The 19,831-nt window shown below is 46.7% G+C and overlaps 1 protein-coding gene across 1 annotated transcript; it reads right to left on the bottom strand.

Annotated features, from left to right (window-relative positions):
• Positions 1-6,457: 6,457 nt before the first annotated feature.
• Positions 6,458-7,367, bottom strand: LOC131306893 (protein MAIN-LIKE 1-like). The gene is made up of 3 exons (XM_058333322.1): positions 7,113-7,367; positions 6,859-7,026; positions 6,458-6,769 (listed from the first exon to the last, which is right to left on the bottom strand). The coding sequence occupies exons 1-3, from the start codon at positions 7,365-7,367 to the stop codon at positions 6,458-6,460; spliced, it is 735 nt and encodes a 244-aa protein (XP_058189305.1).
• Positions 7,368-19,831: the final 12,464 nt, after the last annotated feature.

The raw sequence follows: 19,831 nt of genomic DNA, 5'->3' as shown, positions 1-19,831 counted from the left end.
GTTACAAGCCTCACCTCTTCTGTGCCTTCCACCAAACGCCTAGCCATCCTACTGATGCGTGCTATCATCTTCGACATGAGATTCAAGATCTCATTAACAATGGCACGGTTGAAGTTCCATCAAAGCCCAACGTCATTTCCAACTCCTTGCCTCAACACAACTCTAACCCTCTGGTTGGTCAGATATCTATCATCTCCACTCAAATCAACTCAAGCTCCACCATATTCAACCCTAGCCACTATATCATCCCAGAAAGCCAACCCAACCCAATCATATCCATCCCGTTTGAACCAGAGATTAACATGATGGCTGTAGGTTGGGCAATTGAGGTCTTCACTGCCGACACCTGGATTGACAGTAATGAGGAGCTTACAAAGGAGCGGACTGACGGGCTGAGATCCATTGTTCATGGGAGCACCAAGTAGGTTTGGTCGAAAAAGCTGAGGAAGCCGAAGTGCTGTTGCTTGGGCTTGACACCTGTTGGATCCCACCTCTCTGTGAGGAAACTAAAGATAGCTTTTAAAATTGCATTTTCAAAGTCGCGTCTATTTTGCATTGACACTTTTGAGTATGAGTCTGACACGGTGTCTGTCAAGTTTTCTAAGTCTAGCTTTGAGTTGGAGGTTGTGCCTCTTGGCCCTCCATGTTGTAGCTTTTATTCGAGTCTTTTGTAGTACTTGGCAACCCTGAGGGGCTTTCTTATGATATGCATTATCTTGCTTCTAAGTACTTTGCTGGCTTTTTGAATAAATTGTGTCGACCCTGACAACGAAGGGATAGATTTTGATGGGATCGTCCTCAAGGAAATGTGTTCCCTCGTCGAAAGGGAAGACGAAAGGCATGCTCAGCCTATTAATTGAAATAGTGGTTTTTAAATAAACTTGAAAGATGAGGTAGACCACCGAATGGTTCAAATTGGTTCAACGCTGTTCCCAGAGGAGCATTGTGCCAAGCAGGCTCGAAGAGTTCATCGACATATTGGTAGGGTCTTGCAAAGACACACCTGGTGTTGATCCTGAGATAAAAAAGTATTTAATCCCTTTGTTACTGGGTGTCAAACCATGTAAAGCAAAGCTCAGAAGGTCCAGCGCCACATACCATGTTCAAGTTTGCAAGAACAGCGGTCCGCCAAGCACAAGTTAGAAAGTTTAAATTGGCCTAGAGCGAGGCATGTTAACTAAAGCACTCTGGACCCTGTGCTATCAAAGCTATTTTATCTGGGGCTGTGGCAGAAGGTCATCAATCTCGACAATAATAAATTCAGTACCTTGGTCAGCCTAGATCAAATTCAAAAGCCTTTTCCCTGAGAGAAGCTTGTTGGACTGAAAACCCCAAGGGTGGACAGTTCCAAGCAAAAGTTAGAGCAGCCTGCTAGACCGAAAACATATGAAGGCGGTCTAGGCAAAAATGAATAGGCAATATTCAAAAGCTCGCTGGACCGAAAACCCGAATGGGCGGTTCTAGGCAAAAGTTAGAGCGTAAAAGGAGAGGTAAATACTCGAGTGAACCTTGGCCTGAACTACGTTTTGACCTGATTCCCAAATGGGATACGTAGGCAGTCACTCTTTGAGACTCGGTCACAATCTATCAATTCGATCCAAGACTTTGGTACATCGCCGTTGTCGAGAAGAAGACAAGCTACATCTGTGCAGAAGGGGGAAAACCTTTCATCTTTCAATCTTGTTTCAAACTACTACTTCAATTTCAAAGCTGAGCAAAAGCCTTAAAAGATTTTAAGCATAGAAAACAGAATGAAATGCTGGCGATGCCTAACGGCTCACAGTTTATTCTAAGTTTAGCGAAGTCTAGTTTAAGCAGCTGCAGCAGCTTTGCAGTCATGCGCGCTAGTTCGATACTCACGCGCGCTAGTTCAATTTGATGTGCATTGGTCTCAAACCTGCGCGCGCTGCTTCAATTCCAGCAGCAAACAATAGCAGTCAGCTACTGCTTTCGAGTTCTCTTCAAGGGGTTTTTGCCAATTTTTTTTTCATACCGTGCAGACCTAATGTGACTCCACGGGGATGTCGGTTTTAGTCCAGGCCTATATGTGTCTTTATTTGCATCTTATGTCTGTCTTTGTAGCATTTTTCCAGTTTTTCAAATAGAGGTTCATACAGGTCGATGTACCTCTAATTGACCTTACATAAGCGTCAATTTCACCTGTTTGAAGGGCTATTGTGAGTTTTGGCGCTTTAAATGCCCAACATTTCATTATTTGCCATGTGTCTAAGGGTCTGTGTTGAATCCTGAGGCTCTTTCTCCCTTTTTGTTCGAGCTAGGCGAGTCTGTACATATATGTGTGTCTGTGTCAACTCAGTTTGCTTGTCAATGCAAATTAGATATTAGCGCATTGTTTATATGTCAATAAACTGGAAAAATGCAATTTTTACATTGCTACCCTAGTATCTGTTACCCACAAACTGTGGAAGCTCATTAAGGGCAAGAGTATGTCGGCCCAAGGCTAAGCAAAGCATATCTCTGCGGCACGTCTGCCTAAGCATCAAAGAAAGGGCGCGCAGTCCCAATGTCGTTACTATAGCAATTGAGCATGTTGGCCCACTCAATGTTTCTTTGTCTGGGTGCGCATCTCAAAAGCAAAGGCAGTAAAGTACTAGGGCTCAGTAATAGTCCTTAAGCATCGTTGTCCTCCTAGGAGCCGCCCTTAGCTAGGGTCTGCATTTTCAATTTGTACATTTTGTTAGTATACATCTTTGCATATTGTGTATGTCATATGTTGAAAGCAGGTACAATCTCTCTAAAAACCGAAGGGTGCGATGCAATCTCTTGCAGTTTTGTTCTCATAGGTTAGCGGAGGCAATGGAAATCTCCCTAACTCTCGATTTGTTCCCCAATGGATGCGATGCAATCTCCTGCGGTGTTGTTCTGTTTGTTTAGTAGAGGCAATGGAAATCTCCTTAATCCATGATTTGTTTGCCGATGGATGCGATTGAAAATCTCTTGCGGCATTGTTCTCATAGCAGAATGCGATAAAATCTTTTGCAGAACAAATCAACGATAGCCGGTCTTGTCCACTTCAACGACGGTCAACCATATCGTCTGTCTACATCAACGATGGTGAGCCATATCATCAACGACGATCTATCCGTCCATTTTTCAATCAACGACGATCTATCCGTCCGATCACAATCAACGACGATCCATCCGTCCAATTCAAATTAACAACGATCTATCCACCCAATTTCAATCAACGACGATCTATCCGTCCAATTTCAATCAACGATAGCCGGTCCTGTCCACTTTCCAATGGCTCGATCACTTTGTATAGTGATCTGCCTCTTCAAATCGATGACAGCCGGTCCTGTCCACTTTCCAATGGCTCGATCACTTTGTATAGTGATGTGCCTCTTCAAATCAAGGACAACCGGTCCTGTCCAATTTCCAATTGCTCGATCACTTTGTATAGTGATCCGCCTGTTCAAATCAACGACATCCTGTCCTGTCCAATTTTCTATGGCTCTATCATTTTGTATAGTGATCCACAATATCATCAACGATGATCAGCCATATCGTCCATCTCCATTCAGCGATGGTCAGCCATATCATCAACGACGGTTAGCCTTGTCATCCATTTCAATCATTCAATGATGGTCAGCCGTATCATCAACGACGGTCAGCCATATCGTTTGTTTCAGTCATTCAACGATAGTCAGCCATATCGTCCGTTTCAATCATTCAACGATGGTAAGCCGTATCATCAATGACGGCCAACCATATCGTCCATTTCAATCATTCAACAATGGTCAGCCGTATCATCAACGACGGTTAGCCATATCGTCCGACTCAGTTATTCCCGATGGTCAGCCATATCATCAACGACAATCGGTCACATTGCCTGTCTCAGTCCATTCAGGGATAACAATCAACCACGTCGTCTGTCTCAGTCCATTCAGCGATGCCTTAGTCATTCAGCAATGTTTAGCCATATTATCAACAACAATCAGAATATGGTTCGATGGTCCACCCATCCGCAACTAATTATTCCCTAGGAGAGTCCGCCTCGCCCTGCCCTGAACAATTACCTCTACATCAGTCTAACTTCACATGCATCTTCCAGCAACCTTATTGCTCTGCCTCGGATGGTCTTTGATAAGGAGATTGGCTTTGATTCCCAATAGATGGAATTCAACCTGCCTGACACGACCTACCCATGTTTGTTGGAATGCTTTGTGCCGAGGATAGCTTGATCCCCAGCAATGATGGCCTGTCCTGTCTAAATCTGCAACGACAGTCTGTCCTGTTCAAATTCGATCAACAAGCGGCGATTCACTAGTCCACTTCTACTTCCATCCCCGGCAATGGACTGCCCGTCCATTTACCCAATCAGGTTCCTTAAGTTTACAAGTCTACTTTGCTAGTATGCTTTGTTCTGGATTGCCTTTAGGGGTGTCTAGAATTCTTTGACGTTACTTGTACCAATTCGATGGTAATTCAAGTGCCGTCAAGGAGGGGCTACTGTAGACAACCCAATCTGGGCTTCCAGATTAGTTTACTTTCGGTTTTTGATTCCCCGATGATGAAATGGATCAAGAACACCCGGGAATGTCGAGTGTTTGAGCTTTGAGTGTTTGCAAAACCCTTAAACCTAACCAATCCTAAGCCACTTCAAAAAACCAAAAACCCTACTGGCACGTGTTGGTTTTGCTTGCGCGCGCCAGTTTGCGATCCGCGCGCACTAGTTAAAGTTGCAGCCGACCTTGTACGTTCCACTTCTGGAAGGTTTCTAGAAGGTTTCCATTTATGGAAGATTTCCATTAATGGAATAGTTTCCATTTATGGAATACTTTCCATTAATAGAAGATTTCCATTAATGAAAATAGTTTCTATTAATGGAGGGTTTCCATTAATAGAAGGGTCTTGCCCTATAAATACCCCCCATGGTTCATCTTTTAAAGGGTTCAAAAAATCCATACATATTGGGTTAGAAAGGTTAAGGAAAAAGGTTACAAAATTCTAACCCTAACACCAAGGAACAAGCCACCTTGTTTCTACCACTCAAAAGCATCCAACCTCAACTCAACTCAAAGCTCAAGCACTCTTTCAAAGTCAAGCAAAGGTATAACATACCTACTGCTTTCCTGTTCTGATCCTTGAGGGGGGCTGGCAGGGTCAAAGCTGGTAATCAATACCATGCTTTGGCCCTAAAGCTGGCAAGGTTTCAAAAACCGTGTAACTGGTACACCTACGCGCGATGGAGCCATTCCCACACGCGACTGTCCCAGTCAGCGCGCGATGCTCCCCGTGGGGAAGGGGATGCTAGTTGTTTTCAATTTTGCCATATTATAGATCACTGTGATGTATGATAAAACCAGACTCACTATTTTGCATGCTAAAAATCCGTAGCTTAGCTTAGATTGCTCATTCAGTTACGCTGGAATGCCCCTAGGTTACTTTTGAAGATGTCTCAGAGCCCAAGCATGCAAAAGCAATTCCTGGAAGTCGAAAACCCTTGCGCGGTGATCTCACTGCATCGCGCGACGGTTAGCCTATTTCTAGAAATTGCCTTTGCATGGGCAACTTGGTCCACGACCTTTGTTTTAATACCCCCACTGTTTAGGGGTTGTATCTTATTTCCTGTTTGTAATAATTATTTACTTTCAGTACATATAAACAGCTTGGTTTGATCCTGGGTGTGCACTGGTCCTTCTAGAGCCCAGAAGGAGACAAAATTCAACTTCATGTTAGGATATACAATCGCGCGATTGTATGGGTTTGTCGCGCGATGGTGGGCTTGCATGCACGTAGATCCATGCATGCAAGTTGGTCACTGTTTGTGTCAAAATCATACAAACCCATACAATCGCGCGATTGTATATCCTAACATCAGGTTGAATTTTGTCTCCCATACAAAGGCATTGTTTTGATATCCAGTCACAGTGTTGGATTTTATCTCATTTATTTTCTAACATATCATCCATCAATGCTATCTCTCATATCACATCTTGCAAACATGTTACAGTTTTAATCCCCTTAAAATGTTGCCCGCCCTTAATTGGCTAAAGAATTGATTAATCAAAACGGAATCGCAAATGTTTGCGCAAATGCCTAAGTAGAGACTGATCTCCGGATTGGGTGAGAGGGGTGCCATAAAACCCTTCCCCTCTCGTAACCTGGCTCCCGAACCCAGATATGGTTAGGGCGGACTGGTTCCTTAACTTTTTCAAATCAAATTAGCGCGGCAGGTGCTTTGAAGTACGGTTCCTTGGGTGTCGGACCTTCAAAACCCGAGGGGCGACTCTGTATTTCTGCGAGCGTGTGCCGCTTCTGCTCGCGCTCCCTCGATATCTGATCCTCGCGTTTGGAAATCCGAAAAATTTCAAGGGCATGCTGCCCACACTACCTTTTCCCCTTCTTCCACGACTTCTACCACCCTTACCACCTCTGGTGCCTCGCGCTGGCTGCGTCGCCTCCCAAGTGGCACGTATCCCAAGGCTCTGCATTAGGTACCGAGCCTGTACTCAGTGTAGTCAGCAGTACAACCAGCGCCCGCCTGAAAGAACGGCTCTAGCTTAGGGTCTAGTCTCGTGAACCACTCAAACTCTCCCCGAGTGTACTGACTCGTCCTCTGCACTAAAGGAAGGAGTGGCCCAGGGACTCGAAAAGCATCCAGCCTCAGCGACTGACGTGATACCAGGTCACCCAAGTACCACTGCCAGTCGTAAGGGGACTCGAGAAGCACTCTCCCCCTCATCACCTCCCTGCTCCGCGCGACGTAAGGGACCTCGAAGCGATCCCAGATCCGCCAGTAGACCTGCCATAAAAAAATGAGCAACATCGGCATACTTTACGAATTGAAATGGGTATGAAAGCTAAGGTATGGATGTAAAGGTGTGTTCGTACCTGGTCAAGACGCAACTCGTTCAGAAAGAGACGGAAGGCATTTAGATTGCCCTTTCCCTTCTTCACCCCTCTATACTCCTTTGACCAGCGTAAGGCTCGAGGGAGTATTGTGTCATCCGGGCACGTGGTCTCGGGAGGGTACATGCCTAGTACCTCGTACGTCCAAAGCTACAAGTCAAGGCATCGAAAGTCAGTAAAAGACAGAAATATATAATGGAAAGCTGACTATTCAAAGGAAAGGGATTGAGATATACCTCCCAGACTCTCCAATACCCACCGAGGCTCACTCCTGCCCATCGGGAGAGAGATCCCATGAAGGCATAGCACGTCCCCAGTGCTGCACCTCCCCAGTCAAAACGGGCAATCTCCCCAACGTCCCTCAAGGCTGGCAAGAGCGAAATGCGTACTCGGTTGCGCCTGTTGGGAAACAGGGACGCACCGAGCATGTATAGCAAAAAGCACCTCGCCATCTGCTCCTCCTGTGCCTTGTCCGTCAGGAGCTTCTCCATCCGAAACCCCAAAAGCTATGTGTACTGGGCATCATCCGTCTCCTCCCTCAGTACATACCCCAGCATCCACCTCTGGAACTCCGCACTCCTCCCCGTCATGGTGTCAAAAGGGATAGGGTCACCTCCAACCCTCAGACCTGTGATCGCCATAAAGCTTAATGGCGTCACCATCATCTCACCAAAAGAGAAGTGGAACGAGTTTGTCGTGTCCCACCACCTTTTGGCGAGTGCTCTCACTACCTGGCGATTGTTGCTTGCCCGTGTCAACACCCCAACGAACTCTCCAAAACCAGCCTCCCTTACTATCTCCCTCACCGCCTCGAGGAGCCTCTCCCAAAACTTCAGCACATCTGCCGCACCACCGTAGCACGAGATTAGGATCGCCTATTACAATAAAATGGCCATGGTCAGCAAATAGGCATAGCATGCAAGACAAATACAATATTCAAAGCAAGGAAATGAAAGTACGATGCATTGAAATTTGAAATGCAAATATTTAAAGTATACCTTGGCTCGCTGTAGAGAAAGGTGCTGCTGAGGGTCCCTCAAAACTAGAGGCTCGCCGTACATAGGCCTCTCCGGCCTGTAAGCGTCCAAAAGAGAAGGCACCACTACGTGCTAGAAGGGCACGTAGAGTGCCTTGTCGTAAGCTCCTTGCCCCTGTAAGGCCTCGATCGCCTCATCTACGGTGCTCCTGTGAGGGACTGCCTTGCCCTCAGTCTCCTCCTCAACCTGTGGCTCCCTGCTAGCCCCAGTCTCAAGCAAAAGCCTAAGCCAGCCCAGGTACCCCCTGCAAAATCTCTACCAGGTCCGCGAGGGACACTGTCTCTAAAAAGTCCCCTGCAACAATGTGCCGCGACAACCCTGCACCCGCTCCACTACCTACGAACATGGCCGGTGTCTCCCGTTCCCCGGCTGGCTCCTCCTCGACAACGGGGGCCTTCCCCAAGTCGGCCTAAGGCACCCTCACGGGAGAGGCCTCAACCTTCTCCTCAACCTTGTCCAAACCGCCACCACCCTCGGCCTCTGCGCCCCTCTCCTCCAAACCGATTTGCACCCTCTGATTGGCTAGTAGCCTTCTCTTTATTCCCTCGCGCCATTGCACTCGGACTCTCCGTGCTCTGGCCATAGCTGGCCAACACCCTACTGTCATCACTGCCACCACCGTCGCCAGCCACCACGGTGACCGAGGCCGTGGCATCCTCGGCCAATGTTGTCTGAATCGAGACCCCCACGGTCTCCGGAGCACCCCCGATCGTTGTACCACCCTCTGGAGCGATCGGAGGAGGTGTAATCTCGAACCTCGATGGATGGTCACCAACGGGTACTTCCATGATCAATGTGAGAGGGAGAGAGTGATCAGGAGAGAGAGTGAGTGCGATCGAGAGAAAGAGAGAGAAAGAGAGTGAGTGATCGGGAGAGAGAGAGAGAGAGCAGAGAGATAGAGAGAGGGAAATTTGAACGGTGGGGCGTACTGTGTACGCCTCACCTATATATACCTCCCTCGTGAACCGGTCCGTCTAGAATAAAACCCAGATCGGGTTCATAGCTTATATGCCGCATGGCATTTTGGCTGAAGCGCGCGGCATAATGATCAAGCATGCAGAATTCTTTGCTTTGTTACCCCGCGCAACCCTCTACAAGCTACGCGTGGCAGTATGGGTTATTTTGACAGTTCGAGTCCTGGATAGTTTTTGGACGTTCGAAACTCTGTTATTTGGGTTTGCTTAAGTTTGTTCGAGGACAAAAGAAAGATAACAAGCAGTAAGAAGAGAAAAGGGAACTTTTCATTCATAAAACCCGGGGGTTACCCCCAGGATTTTTCATTACATTCAAAAAAAAAAACACAAAAAGAAGAAGAGAAGGAAAATCCTACTACCCCATGCTTTTTCTTCTTCGTCCTCCTTCTCAATCGTTGCCCACACAGGACGCATCGTTTGCTCCATCCGAACGGTCGTCAGAACCATTCGGATTCCCCTCGGAGTCTTCCGCTGTATCATCGGACTTGCGCTCCGGTGCGTACTCCGGATCGTGCTTGTCATCCGATTGGTCGAAGGCAAAGTCTTGAAGGTTGGAGACTGCACGACGAAGGGTGCAGATGGTGGAAATCAACATCGCAATTTGCACATTGAGTTGCTCGATCTCTTCCCGGTACGAGGCCATTGCAGCCTCGAGGGCAATGAAGCGTGCATTAAGACCGGAATCCGCCATTAGACTGCTTTCGGAAGTTGGATTCAACGCGTTCTTTGAAAAGAAAGAAGAATGTGGAGAGAATTGTAAAACTTTTGATGGTGGTGCATAGAATGAGGCACCACCATCCTTATAAAGAGGCTCCAGTCGACGAAAGGGCACGCCTGCATTAATGGGCACCCTTAAATCAGTCGATTGTTCTCGTAAATCGAAGAGTTGTATGGATAATTGAAATATCACGCGGTACCCCTATAAACCGCATGGCATTCTAGCTCTAGAGGATTAAATTATTGTTCTCGAAAATTGTTTAACCCAGCCACCAAAATCCCCTTGGGAATCAAATATTACCGCCGTTTTGTAGAAAAGTCTATTTAGAATGTTGTGCTTGGATTAAAGGGTTCTCCGAGACTCGTAGAATTTTTCGTCCCCCAAGGAATCGCCATATTCACTATATTCGCTCTCCAGGGCTCATCATAATAACCCCAGGATTTTACCAAAATTTTTCGCCTCCCAAGGGCTCGTCTCAAAATTTCGCCTTTTGAGGGCTCGTCTCAAATTTTTGCCTCCCGAGGGCTTGTCTCAAAATTTCGCCTTCCGAGGGCTCGTCTCAAAATTTTGCCTTTCGAGGGCTTGTCTCAAATTTTCACCTCCCGAGGCCTCGTCTCAAATTTTTCGCCTCCCGAGGGCTCGTATCGAATTTTCGTCTGAAATTTTTCGCCTCCGAAGGCTTGTCTCAAATTTTTGCCTCCCGAGGGCTTGTATCGAATTTTCGCCTCCCGAGGGCTCGTCTCGAATTTTAGTCCCCTGAGGGCTTGCCACAATTTTAATCCCCCGAGGACTCGTCTCATTTGTCTCATGAATTTTGTGACACTTGACACTACAGGCACCCAATCTTTTCAAGTTGGTTGCATGATTTTACAATTTGTGTTCCGGGATTCGTTGTATTTGCATTGTCTCAATTGAACTACGTTGGTCTGATCCCTAACGTCCAGTGGACATATGTGCGGAAATTAGTAAAGGAAAATAATAGGTACACACCCATCAGCTACACCTCCAACCACAACCCTCTTACATATGTGTGAACCCCATCATGTGTGGGTCCCATAATCATGTATGTGGGTCCCGCAACTATGTCAGAGGGGTGTGGTTGATGGGGGTGTGTGTTGGCGAGTGGCAAACTCAGAGCCACTTCGTCGCAAGATGTAGAAGTTATGGATTGAGGGCCTAGGAAGGAAAAAATGGCCGGCAGCTGAAGTTACTAGGAGTACTGGGCTAAGATTGAGCTTAATTTGCTGTAGCCTAACCAAATCTACTAGGCTTCTTGGTCTGACTTGGCCCAACTGGAAGGCTTAGAGCATCCGAATCTCACTCTCTCTATTTCTTTTTTTTGGTCAAACGGAAATATTTAGATTAGAAACTAAAGAGTCAGAGTCATAAAGACTAAGTATCATATTACACAGGACAAGTTCGATGAAAACACATTCCACCGTTAGGTCCTAATGTGGCCCACCCCATAGCATCAGCTGTAACAAATTCTAGAGCAGTAAGTGGAGCACTATTGGTAGCTATCAGCTCCTCTTCCTGCTGGTGTGGGCACGCCACCCCGGAAATTTTGCTTGCGAAATTGGGTGCGGCCCTTTTTGTGTTTGGAAAAGCGCGGCGAAACACCTCGATTCAGAGTCGCCACCCGGGTTTTAGCGGTGAAAACACCCAAGGAACCGAACTCGAAAACGTTTGCCACGTTTGTTTGATTTTGAAAGAGGCGTAGACCGGTCCGTCGTCACCTTCGATATCTGAGGTTCGGGAGCCAGGTTACGAAAAGGGAAGGGTTTTATGGCACCCCCTCTCGCCCAATCCGGAGATCGGTCTCTACTCGGGCATTTTATAAAACGTTTGCATTTTTCTCTCATTTGATCATTTTTTAGCCAGTTAGGGCGGGGGAACAGTTAACGGGGGTTAAAACTATGACAAGTTGTGATTTATGTGGCAAAATGTTTATGGATGACTTGATTGCAATGCTAAATATAGATTGAGAACAAGCACTGAGCAAACTGGACAAATTGCAATACGCTGCCCCGCAGGGGCATGAGCAAGTTCTACCAGCATGCATTGGTCGAGCCACTGCATGTTGGTTAGACTTGCGCACGCCACAGCAAGACTAGCGTACTCCACTTATCTGGTTTCACAGTCTTTGTTTGCAACCCTTTGGGCTCTGGAAAAGGACCAGCGCACACCCAGGACAAACCATGCAGTTTAAACAAGCAGGATATATATATTTACAGACAGATGAAATGGCTTGAAGCCATAAAAAAAAAAAAGCAAAAAGACAGAAAACCCCCTGAACAGGGTGGGGACATGCAGCAGGCCAAGATCACACTAAGATGCAAGGGCCAGCCACTGGATCCTAGTTTTAACTGCCGTACGCCAGTCATGGGCTGCCGTACGCACGTTTGACCCTAATCCAGTGCTTGGCTTTTGCATCATCTGGGCTCTGGAACATGACCAGAAGGATCCCAGAGGCCTTTTAAGCAGCTAAGAAGTGAGTATTAACTACTACATCTAAACAGTTCTAAATATGCAGAAAGCAGTAAACTGGTTATTTAGCATGCAAGGGTGATTGACAGGAAGATAAAATGACAGAAAGGGTGATCCATGATCCCCACGCCAGTAGTGCTCGTTCTACCATGACTGGCGTACGGCATATTGTTACTGGCGTGCGCCATTTGCTACCTCATACGTTTGTCGTATTTCACCAGTTTGAGGCCAGGACTAGTATTGTTTACTAGCCTGAACCTTTCTGGTTCCCCTCAGGGGCCTAAAACAGAAAGGAAAACAAAGGTGGTATACCTTTTGGGTGTTGAAGTTTTGAGGTGGTTTAGAGCCTAAAGGTTGAAGATGGATGTTGCCTGGTGATTGGATATCAGTGGAGGTATATGTATGTGGGCTTCTTTCCTTTCTCTTTCAATGGAAGAAGAAGAAGAGAAAAGGGCAAGAAGAGAGGAGAGGAGTGCTTTTGCTTCTTGATGGTGCTAACCCTTTGTGAACTTGGTAACCCTTTACAAGAGTGTGAGAGGGGAGTATATATAGAGGGGGAGTGATTGAGATCAGTTTGATCTAGGGCCTTGTTTGGCTGGTTGGAGGAGGAAGGGAGCCTCCCATGCATTAAATGCATGGGACTTGCCTTGATGGGGGTTGTAGGAGAGAGAGGGAACGCGCCTAGATGATATAATCATCAGGGGCTACTGTGGCCGACGTCAGGGTGGCACAAAAGTCCCGCCCAAGTGGCTGAATAAAGTTGATTTGACTGGAATTGACTGGCGTGCGCCACTATTAACTGGCGTGCGCCTGTAAAAGCTGGGCCACTGGTCGATGACTGACACGTGGCAGATAACTGGCGTACGCCTCCAGGACACTGGCGTATGCCAGTTGGGTTTTGTTGGGGCTGTTTGGCACTGGTTTGAAGGGTTTGAAAGGGGTTTGAGAGAGGTTAGGGACGCTCAAAGCTCAACCACACCTTTGTCCTTAAACTGTTTTCGACTAAAATCATCATTGGGGAAAACAAAAGATCGACAAATAACGTTATCTGGACAGTCCAGAATGGGGTGTCTACAGAAGCCCCCCTTTGACGGCACTTGATGAACCATTGACTGGAGACAAGTAACGTCAAAGGTTTTTCTAGACACCCTTTTCAAGGCTATCCAGAATACGTAAATTTTTAAAGAACCTGTTTGATTTGAAGCTTGGACGGATAGATCGCCGTTGATTTGATTTTGGACGAGTGGATCGTCGCTGTTTTGATTTTGGACAAGTGGATCGTCATTGATTTGAAATTGGACGGGTGGACCGTCCTTGATCTAGAATTGGACGGGTGGACCGTCGTTGATCTGGAATTGGACGGGTGGACCGTCGTTGATTTGAACTTGGACGAGTGGATCGTCGTTGATTTGGCGGGCCTCTGCTTGGGGAAATGGTTTAATCGCGGAACGATGAACAATGAACGATGAACGTTGTTGGGGACCAAACCTTATTCGGCATACAAAGAACTCCAACAGGCACAGGTAGGTCGCGTCAGGGAGGTTAAATTCCATCTGTTGGGAATCAGAGCCAATCTCCTTATCAAGGACCATCCGAGACAGAGCAATAAGACTGTTGGAAGATGTGTTAATGGTTGGATCACTGTAGACCAGGACAGAGTGATGCTGCAAATGGACTGGACAGGACAGGCTGTCGTTGACCTCGGATAGGGCTGGCTGTCGTTGAATTAGAAAGGATGAGTCGTCGCTGCTTGGAAATTGGACAGGGGAACCGTCGTTGCTTGAAAATTTGGACGGGCGAGCCGTCGTTGATTTGAAAGTGGACGGGCGAACCGTCGTTGATTTGAAATTGGACAGGCGAACCGTCGTTGATTTGATAATGGACGGGCGAACCGTCGTTGATTTGATAATGGACGGGCGAACCGTGGTTGATTTGAAATTGGACGGGTAAACCGTTTTTGATTGGAACTTGGACGGGTGGACCGTCGTTGATTGGAAATTGGACGGGTGGACCGTCGTTGATTGGGACTTGGACGGGTGGACCGTCGTTGATTTGAAGTTGGACGGGTGGACCGTCGTTGATTTGAAATTGGACGAATAGATCGTCGTTGATTTGAAATTGGACGGGTGGACCGTCATGGATTTGAAGTTGGACGGGCAAACCGTCGTTGAGGGGATCAAGCTATCCTTGGCACGAATAGTTCCAACAATCACGGGTAGGTCGCGTCAGGGTGGTTAAATTCCATCTGTTGGGAATCAGAGCCAATCTCCTTATCAAGGACCATCCGAGACAGAGCAATAGGACTGCTGGAAAATGTGCTCTAAGCTGGACTGAAGTAGAGGTAGTCATTCAGAATGGACGGACCATCGTTGAACATGGATGATGTATCATCGTTGAGGATGACTCAGGAAACCATCGTTGATTTGAGACGGTGGGTCATCACTGAAGGACGATTCATTGAACCATCGTTGATTTGAGACGGTGGGTCATCACTGAAGGACGACTCGTTGAACCATCGTTGATTTGAGACGGTGGGTCATCACTGAAGGACGACTCGTTGAACCATCGTTGATTTGAGACGGTGGGTCATCGTTGAGGATGACTCGTTGAACCATCGTTGATTTGAGACGGTGGGTCATCGTTAAGGGACGACTCGTTGAACCATCTTTGATTTGAGACGGTGGGTCATCATTTAGGACGACTCGGGAACCATCATTGATTTGAGACGGTGGGTCATCACTGAAGGACAACTCGTTGAACCATCGTTGATTTGAGACGGTGGGTCGTCGTGAAGACGACTCGTTGAACCATTGTTGATTTGAGACGGTGGGTCATCACTGAAGGACGACTCGTTGAACCATCGTTGATTTGAGACGGTGGGTCGTCGTGAAGACGACTCGTTGAACCATCGTTGATTTGAGACGGTGGGTCATCACTGAAGGACGACTCGTTGAACCATCGTTGATTTGAGACGGTGGGTCATCACTGAAGGACGACTCGTTGAACCATCGTTGATTTGAGACGGTGGGTCATTACTGAAGGACGACTCGTTGAACCGTCGTTGATTTAAGACGGTGGGTCATCACTGAAGGACGACTCGTTGAACCATCGTTGATTTGAGATGGTGGGTCATCACTGAAGGACGACTCGTTGAACCATCGTTGATTTGAGACGGTGGGTCATCGTTGAGGACGACTCGGGAACCATCGTTGATTTGAGACGGTGGGTCATCATTGAGGACGACTCGGGAACCATCGTTGATTTGAAAGATTAAAAAGGACGATATTCTGATCGTTGTTGATTTGATTGAGAATGATGACATGGCTGATCGTCGTTGATTTGATTGAGAAGTACGACATGGCTGATCGTCGTTGATTTGATTGAGAAGGACGACATGGCTGATCGTCGTTGATTTGATTGAGAAGGACGACATGGCTGATCGTCGTTGATTTGATTGAGAAGGACGACATGGCTGATCGTCGTTGATTTGATTGAGAAGGACGATATGGCTTGATTTGAAAAGGATTCAAAGGACGACATGACTGATTGTCGTTGATTTGATTGAGAAGGACGACATGGCTGATCGTCATTGATTTGATTGAGAATGATGACATGGCTGATCGTCGGTTATTTGATTGAGAAGGACGACATGGCTGATCGTCGTTGATTTGATTGAGAAGGACGACATGGCTGATCGTCGTTGATTTGATGAGAAGGACGACATGGTTAATCGTCGTTGATGGATTGGAACAGGTAGCACAAGCCATTGTTGCTTTGAATTGTATTCTGATTGCCAAAGTGTGCTCTAGGTGCTAGTGGAGCGGGACAGTGAGGCTGTATGCTTGACATTTGTCATGGAGAAATAGACAAGGAGAACAACATGTGGCACCCCCCCTTACAATTGCACTTTCCTAGAGCAGCGGCTTCAGCTCCAGTTCCAGTAGTGACTAGATCCCAGGTAGGAACCCCCAAAATCCTGATTACTTGCTGCTTTCGATACTGGACAGGCATGCTTTGACACTGGATAGATTTTCCCTGTTTTCAACAGTTGATATACAATATGCAATGATATGTACGGAATTGAATGCATAAATTGAAAATGCAAGGGCAGACTAGGGCGGCCTCTAGAGGATTGATGGCCTAGGATGGCCACATAAACAAGAGTTACACAAAGCGGTACTGCCACCTTAGCCATAGCTCAAAGATACGAGAGCAATAGATAACCAGCGGCTAGAGGTGTGCAGTTGAAAGAGAGGCCCATAGAAAGGGTGGCTCGCACCGAAGAGTTTTCAGAGGTTCAGAGAGAGTAGTCTGAGAGATTAAGAGAGAGTGAGAGAGAAAGAGTCCATTAGCGAAAGCCCCCTCAGAAGAGGCAGATGGGATAGGAGCCCCAGGTACTTCAAAGAGATCAAGAGTGACGACAACGACGAGAACGAGGCTGAGCTCTACCACTGAGGACTACCATTGAGCCTCTTTACTTCACTGTCCTTTGCTTCTGAGACGTGCTTCTAGATAGATAGACGTTGAGCGGGCCAGCATGCCTCAGTTGACATTTAGGAGTGGCATTGGGTCGACGTGCCCTTTTCCTTTGATGCTTGGGCGGATGAGCCCCATAGATAAGCTTTGCTTGGCCCTGAGCCGACATGCCTTCGCTGCTCACAAGATTCCACTGCTTGCGGACCACAGATGGTAGGGTAGCAATGCAAATTGCATTTTCCAATTTATTTGACTCTCTTTTGAGAAAGTTTGAAAGAATGCATAGACCAATCGCTAATATCTAATTTGCATTGACAAGTGAGCTGAGTCGACACACAGACACATATATGTACAGACTCGCCTAGCTCGAACGAAAAGGGAGAAGAGCCCCGGATACATCACGGACCCCTAGACATATGGAAAACAATGAAATTTTGGGCATTAACGTGCCAAAAATTCACAGTATCCCTTAGATAGGTGAAACTGACACTTGCATAAGGTCCAATAAATGTACATTGACCTGTACAAATCGGTAAAATTAGGAAAAGCATCCCGACATGACAATAGATTGAAGAACTAGAAAAGTGTCGCACAGATGGACAAAAGACGTAAATGATGACTCATATAGGCCCGGACTGAAACCGACACCCCTGTGCAGCCACATTAGGACCATATGACCTGCACAGCATGACAAATCTTGGCAAAAGCCCCTTGAACGAGATTTGAGGTGCTTTGAATTTGAAATATGCCCCCGAGGGTTCAAAAATATTTGTTAGGCGTGGTGGCTGCCTACTGCTGTCTGATGCAGGAATTGAAGAAGCGAGCGCAGGCTTGAGATCAATGTGTATCACTTTTGTATGAGTGCATGTGAGCCTCAAACTAACGCGCGAGATTGCAAAGCTACTGCAGCTGCTTAAAATAGACGTTGCTGAACTTAGAATAAACCGTGAGCCGTTAGGCCTCATAAGCATTTCGTTTTGTTTTTTATGCTTTAACTGTTTTTAAGGTTTTTATGCTCAGCTTATGTATTAGAAGTAGTAGTTTTGCAATAAAGTTGAAAGACAATGGATTTCCCTTTTCTGATTCACTTCACTGCAACCTTGACTTGTGCTCGACCTTCCCAAACTGTGATGTGTACACAAAATGTCAAACCTGGATCGAACTTTTGATAGAATGTGACCGAATCTCGAGGTGAGATTGCCTACGTATCCCTTTTCAAGGAATCAGGTCAGAACGTAGTTCAGGCAAAGGTTCACTCGTGTGTTTTACCTCTCCTTTTATGCTCTAACTTTTGCCTAGTACCGCCCTTTCAGGTTTTCGGTCTAGCGAGCTTTCGACTTTTGCCAATTCATTTTTGCCTAGACCGCCTTCATAGGTTTTCGGTCTAGCAGGCTGCTCTAACTTTTGCTTGGAATCGCCCACCCTTGTGGTTTTCGATCCAACGAGCATCTCTCAGGGATAATAACGCTTGAGTTGACCAAGGTATTGAATTTGTTGCCGTCGAGGTCGATGATCTTTGATTGTAGCCCCAGATAGAACGACTTTGATAATGAAAGGGTCCTGACTGCTACAATTGGAAATGCCTCGCTCCAGGCCACTTTTGCACCCTTTTAATGTGCGCTTGATGGAACACTGCTGTTACTATTTTGAACATGGTACGAGGCCTGGAGCCTTCTGAGCTTCTGCTTTCTGGCTTGGCATTCAGCGGCAGGGGATTTGATACTTCTTTATCCCATAATCAACGCCAAGCGTGTCTTTGTGAGACCATGCCAAGATATTGTTGAATTCTTTGAACAAGTCTGAACGGGCGCAATACTCTTATGGGGATAGCGCTGAACCAATTTGAACCATCCGGAGGTCTGCCCCATCTTTCAAGTTTATTTGAAATTACTTCTTCTTTTCAGAGGCTGAGCATGCCTTCCGTCTTCCCTTTCGGCGAGGGAACACATTTCCTTGGGGATGATCCCATCGAAATCTATCCCTTCGTCGTCAGGGTCGACACGATTTATTCAAAAGCCAGCAAAGTACTTAAAAGCAGGATAATGCATATCATAAGAACCCTCGGGGCTGCCAAGTACAATAAAAAGACTTAAATTGAGAGTAAAAGCTACGACGTGGAGGGCCAAGAGGCACAAACTCCGACTCAGAGCTAGACTTAGACGACTTGATAGACATTGTGTCAGACTCAGACTCGAAAGTGTCAATGCAAAAGAGACGCGATTTGAAAATGCAACTTTTATAGTTACCCTTGACTTCCTCACAGAGAGGTGGGAGCTAGAGGACAACAGGCTCAAGCAATAGCACTTCGGCTTCTTTAGCTTCTTCGTCCAAACCCACTTGAGAGAACTCCTTGAACAACAGCCCCAAATTCTCATGATTGAAGGATCCAAGCCAGTCTGTTTTCTCCTTTGATTGATTAAGCTTCCTCTTGAGTTCCTCCTTTATAGACTGCCCATCACTGTCAACCCAGGTATCGGCGGTAAGGACCTCGATTGCACCTATGGCCATCAGGTTAACCTCGGGTTCGGATGGGAGAGACAAAATTGGCTTGGTTTGATTTTCTGCCCTAATGAAAAGGGTTGGGTTGAACATGGTGGAGCTAGGTTTGATTTGAGTGGAGCTTGAGTTGATTTGAGTAGAGTTGATGGATATCTGGTGAACACATGGGTTTGAACCGTGTTGGAGCATGAAGTTGGATATGATGCTGGGCTTTGATGGGAGTGGAGCTTGAATGGTCCCATTGTCAATGAGATTTTGAATTTCATGTCGAAGGCGGAAGCAGGCATCGGTGAGATGGCCAGGCATTTGATGGAAAGCACAATAGGCGTTTGGGTTGTAGGATGCCGGGAATGTTCGAGGCGAAGGAGTTGGAAGGAGTGGCTTGAGGAAGCCAGCTTCGAGGAGCTTCTCATAAACCGAGGACAAAGGTGTGGAGAAGCGGGAGAAGGTCCTTGGTGGGTTCCGACGACCAGATTGAGGAACATGATACACTATTTTGCCTTTGGGATTGATTTCTTTGTCGTGCATATCCTCCCTTTCGGCGTTGGTTTTGAACAGGGATCCAACATCTTCCTTCGGGTGAGTTCTGGCTTCATGAAACTCAGCCAGGTCTTTGAACACGTCTTTCGAGCACAGCTTGGTTCCAACCGCAGGAGTTTGGCAGGCCTGAAGGGGTTGTTTGACTAGCCCCAGATCCGTCTTTGAAATGACAGAGGTAAAAAGGTCAACCAGTCCCTGGACCATAGCCATTTGTTTGTCCATTT

This window comes from Rhododendron vialii, chromosome 11a (genome assembly GCF_030253575.1).
Source record: "Rhododendron vialii isolate Sample 1 chromosome 11a, ASM3025357v1".
NCBI lineage: Eukaryota > Viridiplantae > Streptophyta > Magnoliopsida > Ericales > Ericaceae > Rhododendron > Rhododendron vialii.
This window is presented reverse-complemented; position numbering and strand designations above follow the sequence as displayed.

Coding starts and splice junctions, on each gene's coding strand:
- LOC131306893 (XM_058333322.1), bottom strand. CDS start 7,367: ATGGAGAAGCTCCTGACGGACAAGGCACAGGAGGAGCAGATGGCGAGG. Junction 7,027..7,112: donor GGTATTGGAGAGTCTGGGAG/GTATATCTCAAT, acceptor CTTGACTTGTAG/CTTTGGACGTACGAGGTACT. Junction 6,770..6,858: donor ACGAGTTGCGTCTTGACCAG/GTACGAACACAC, acceptor TTTTTATGGCAG/GTCTACTGGCGGATCTGGGA.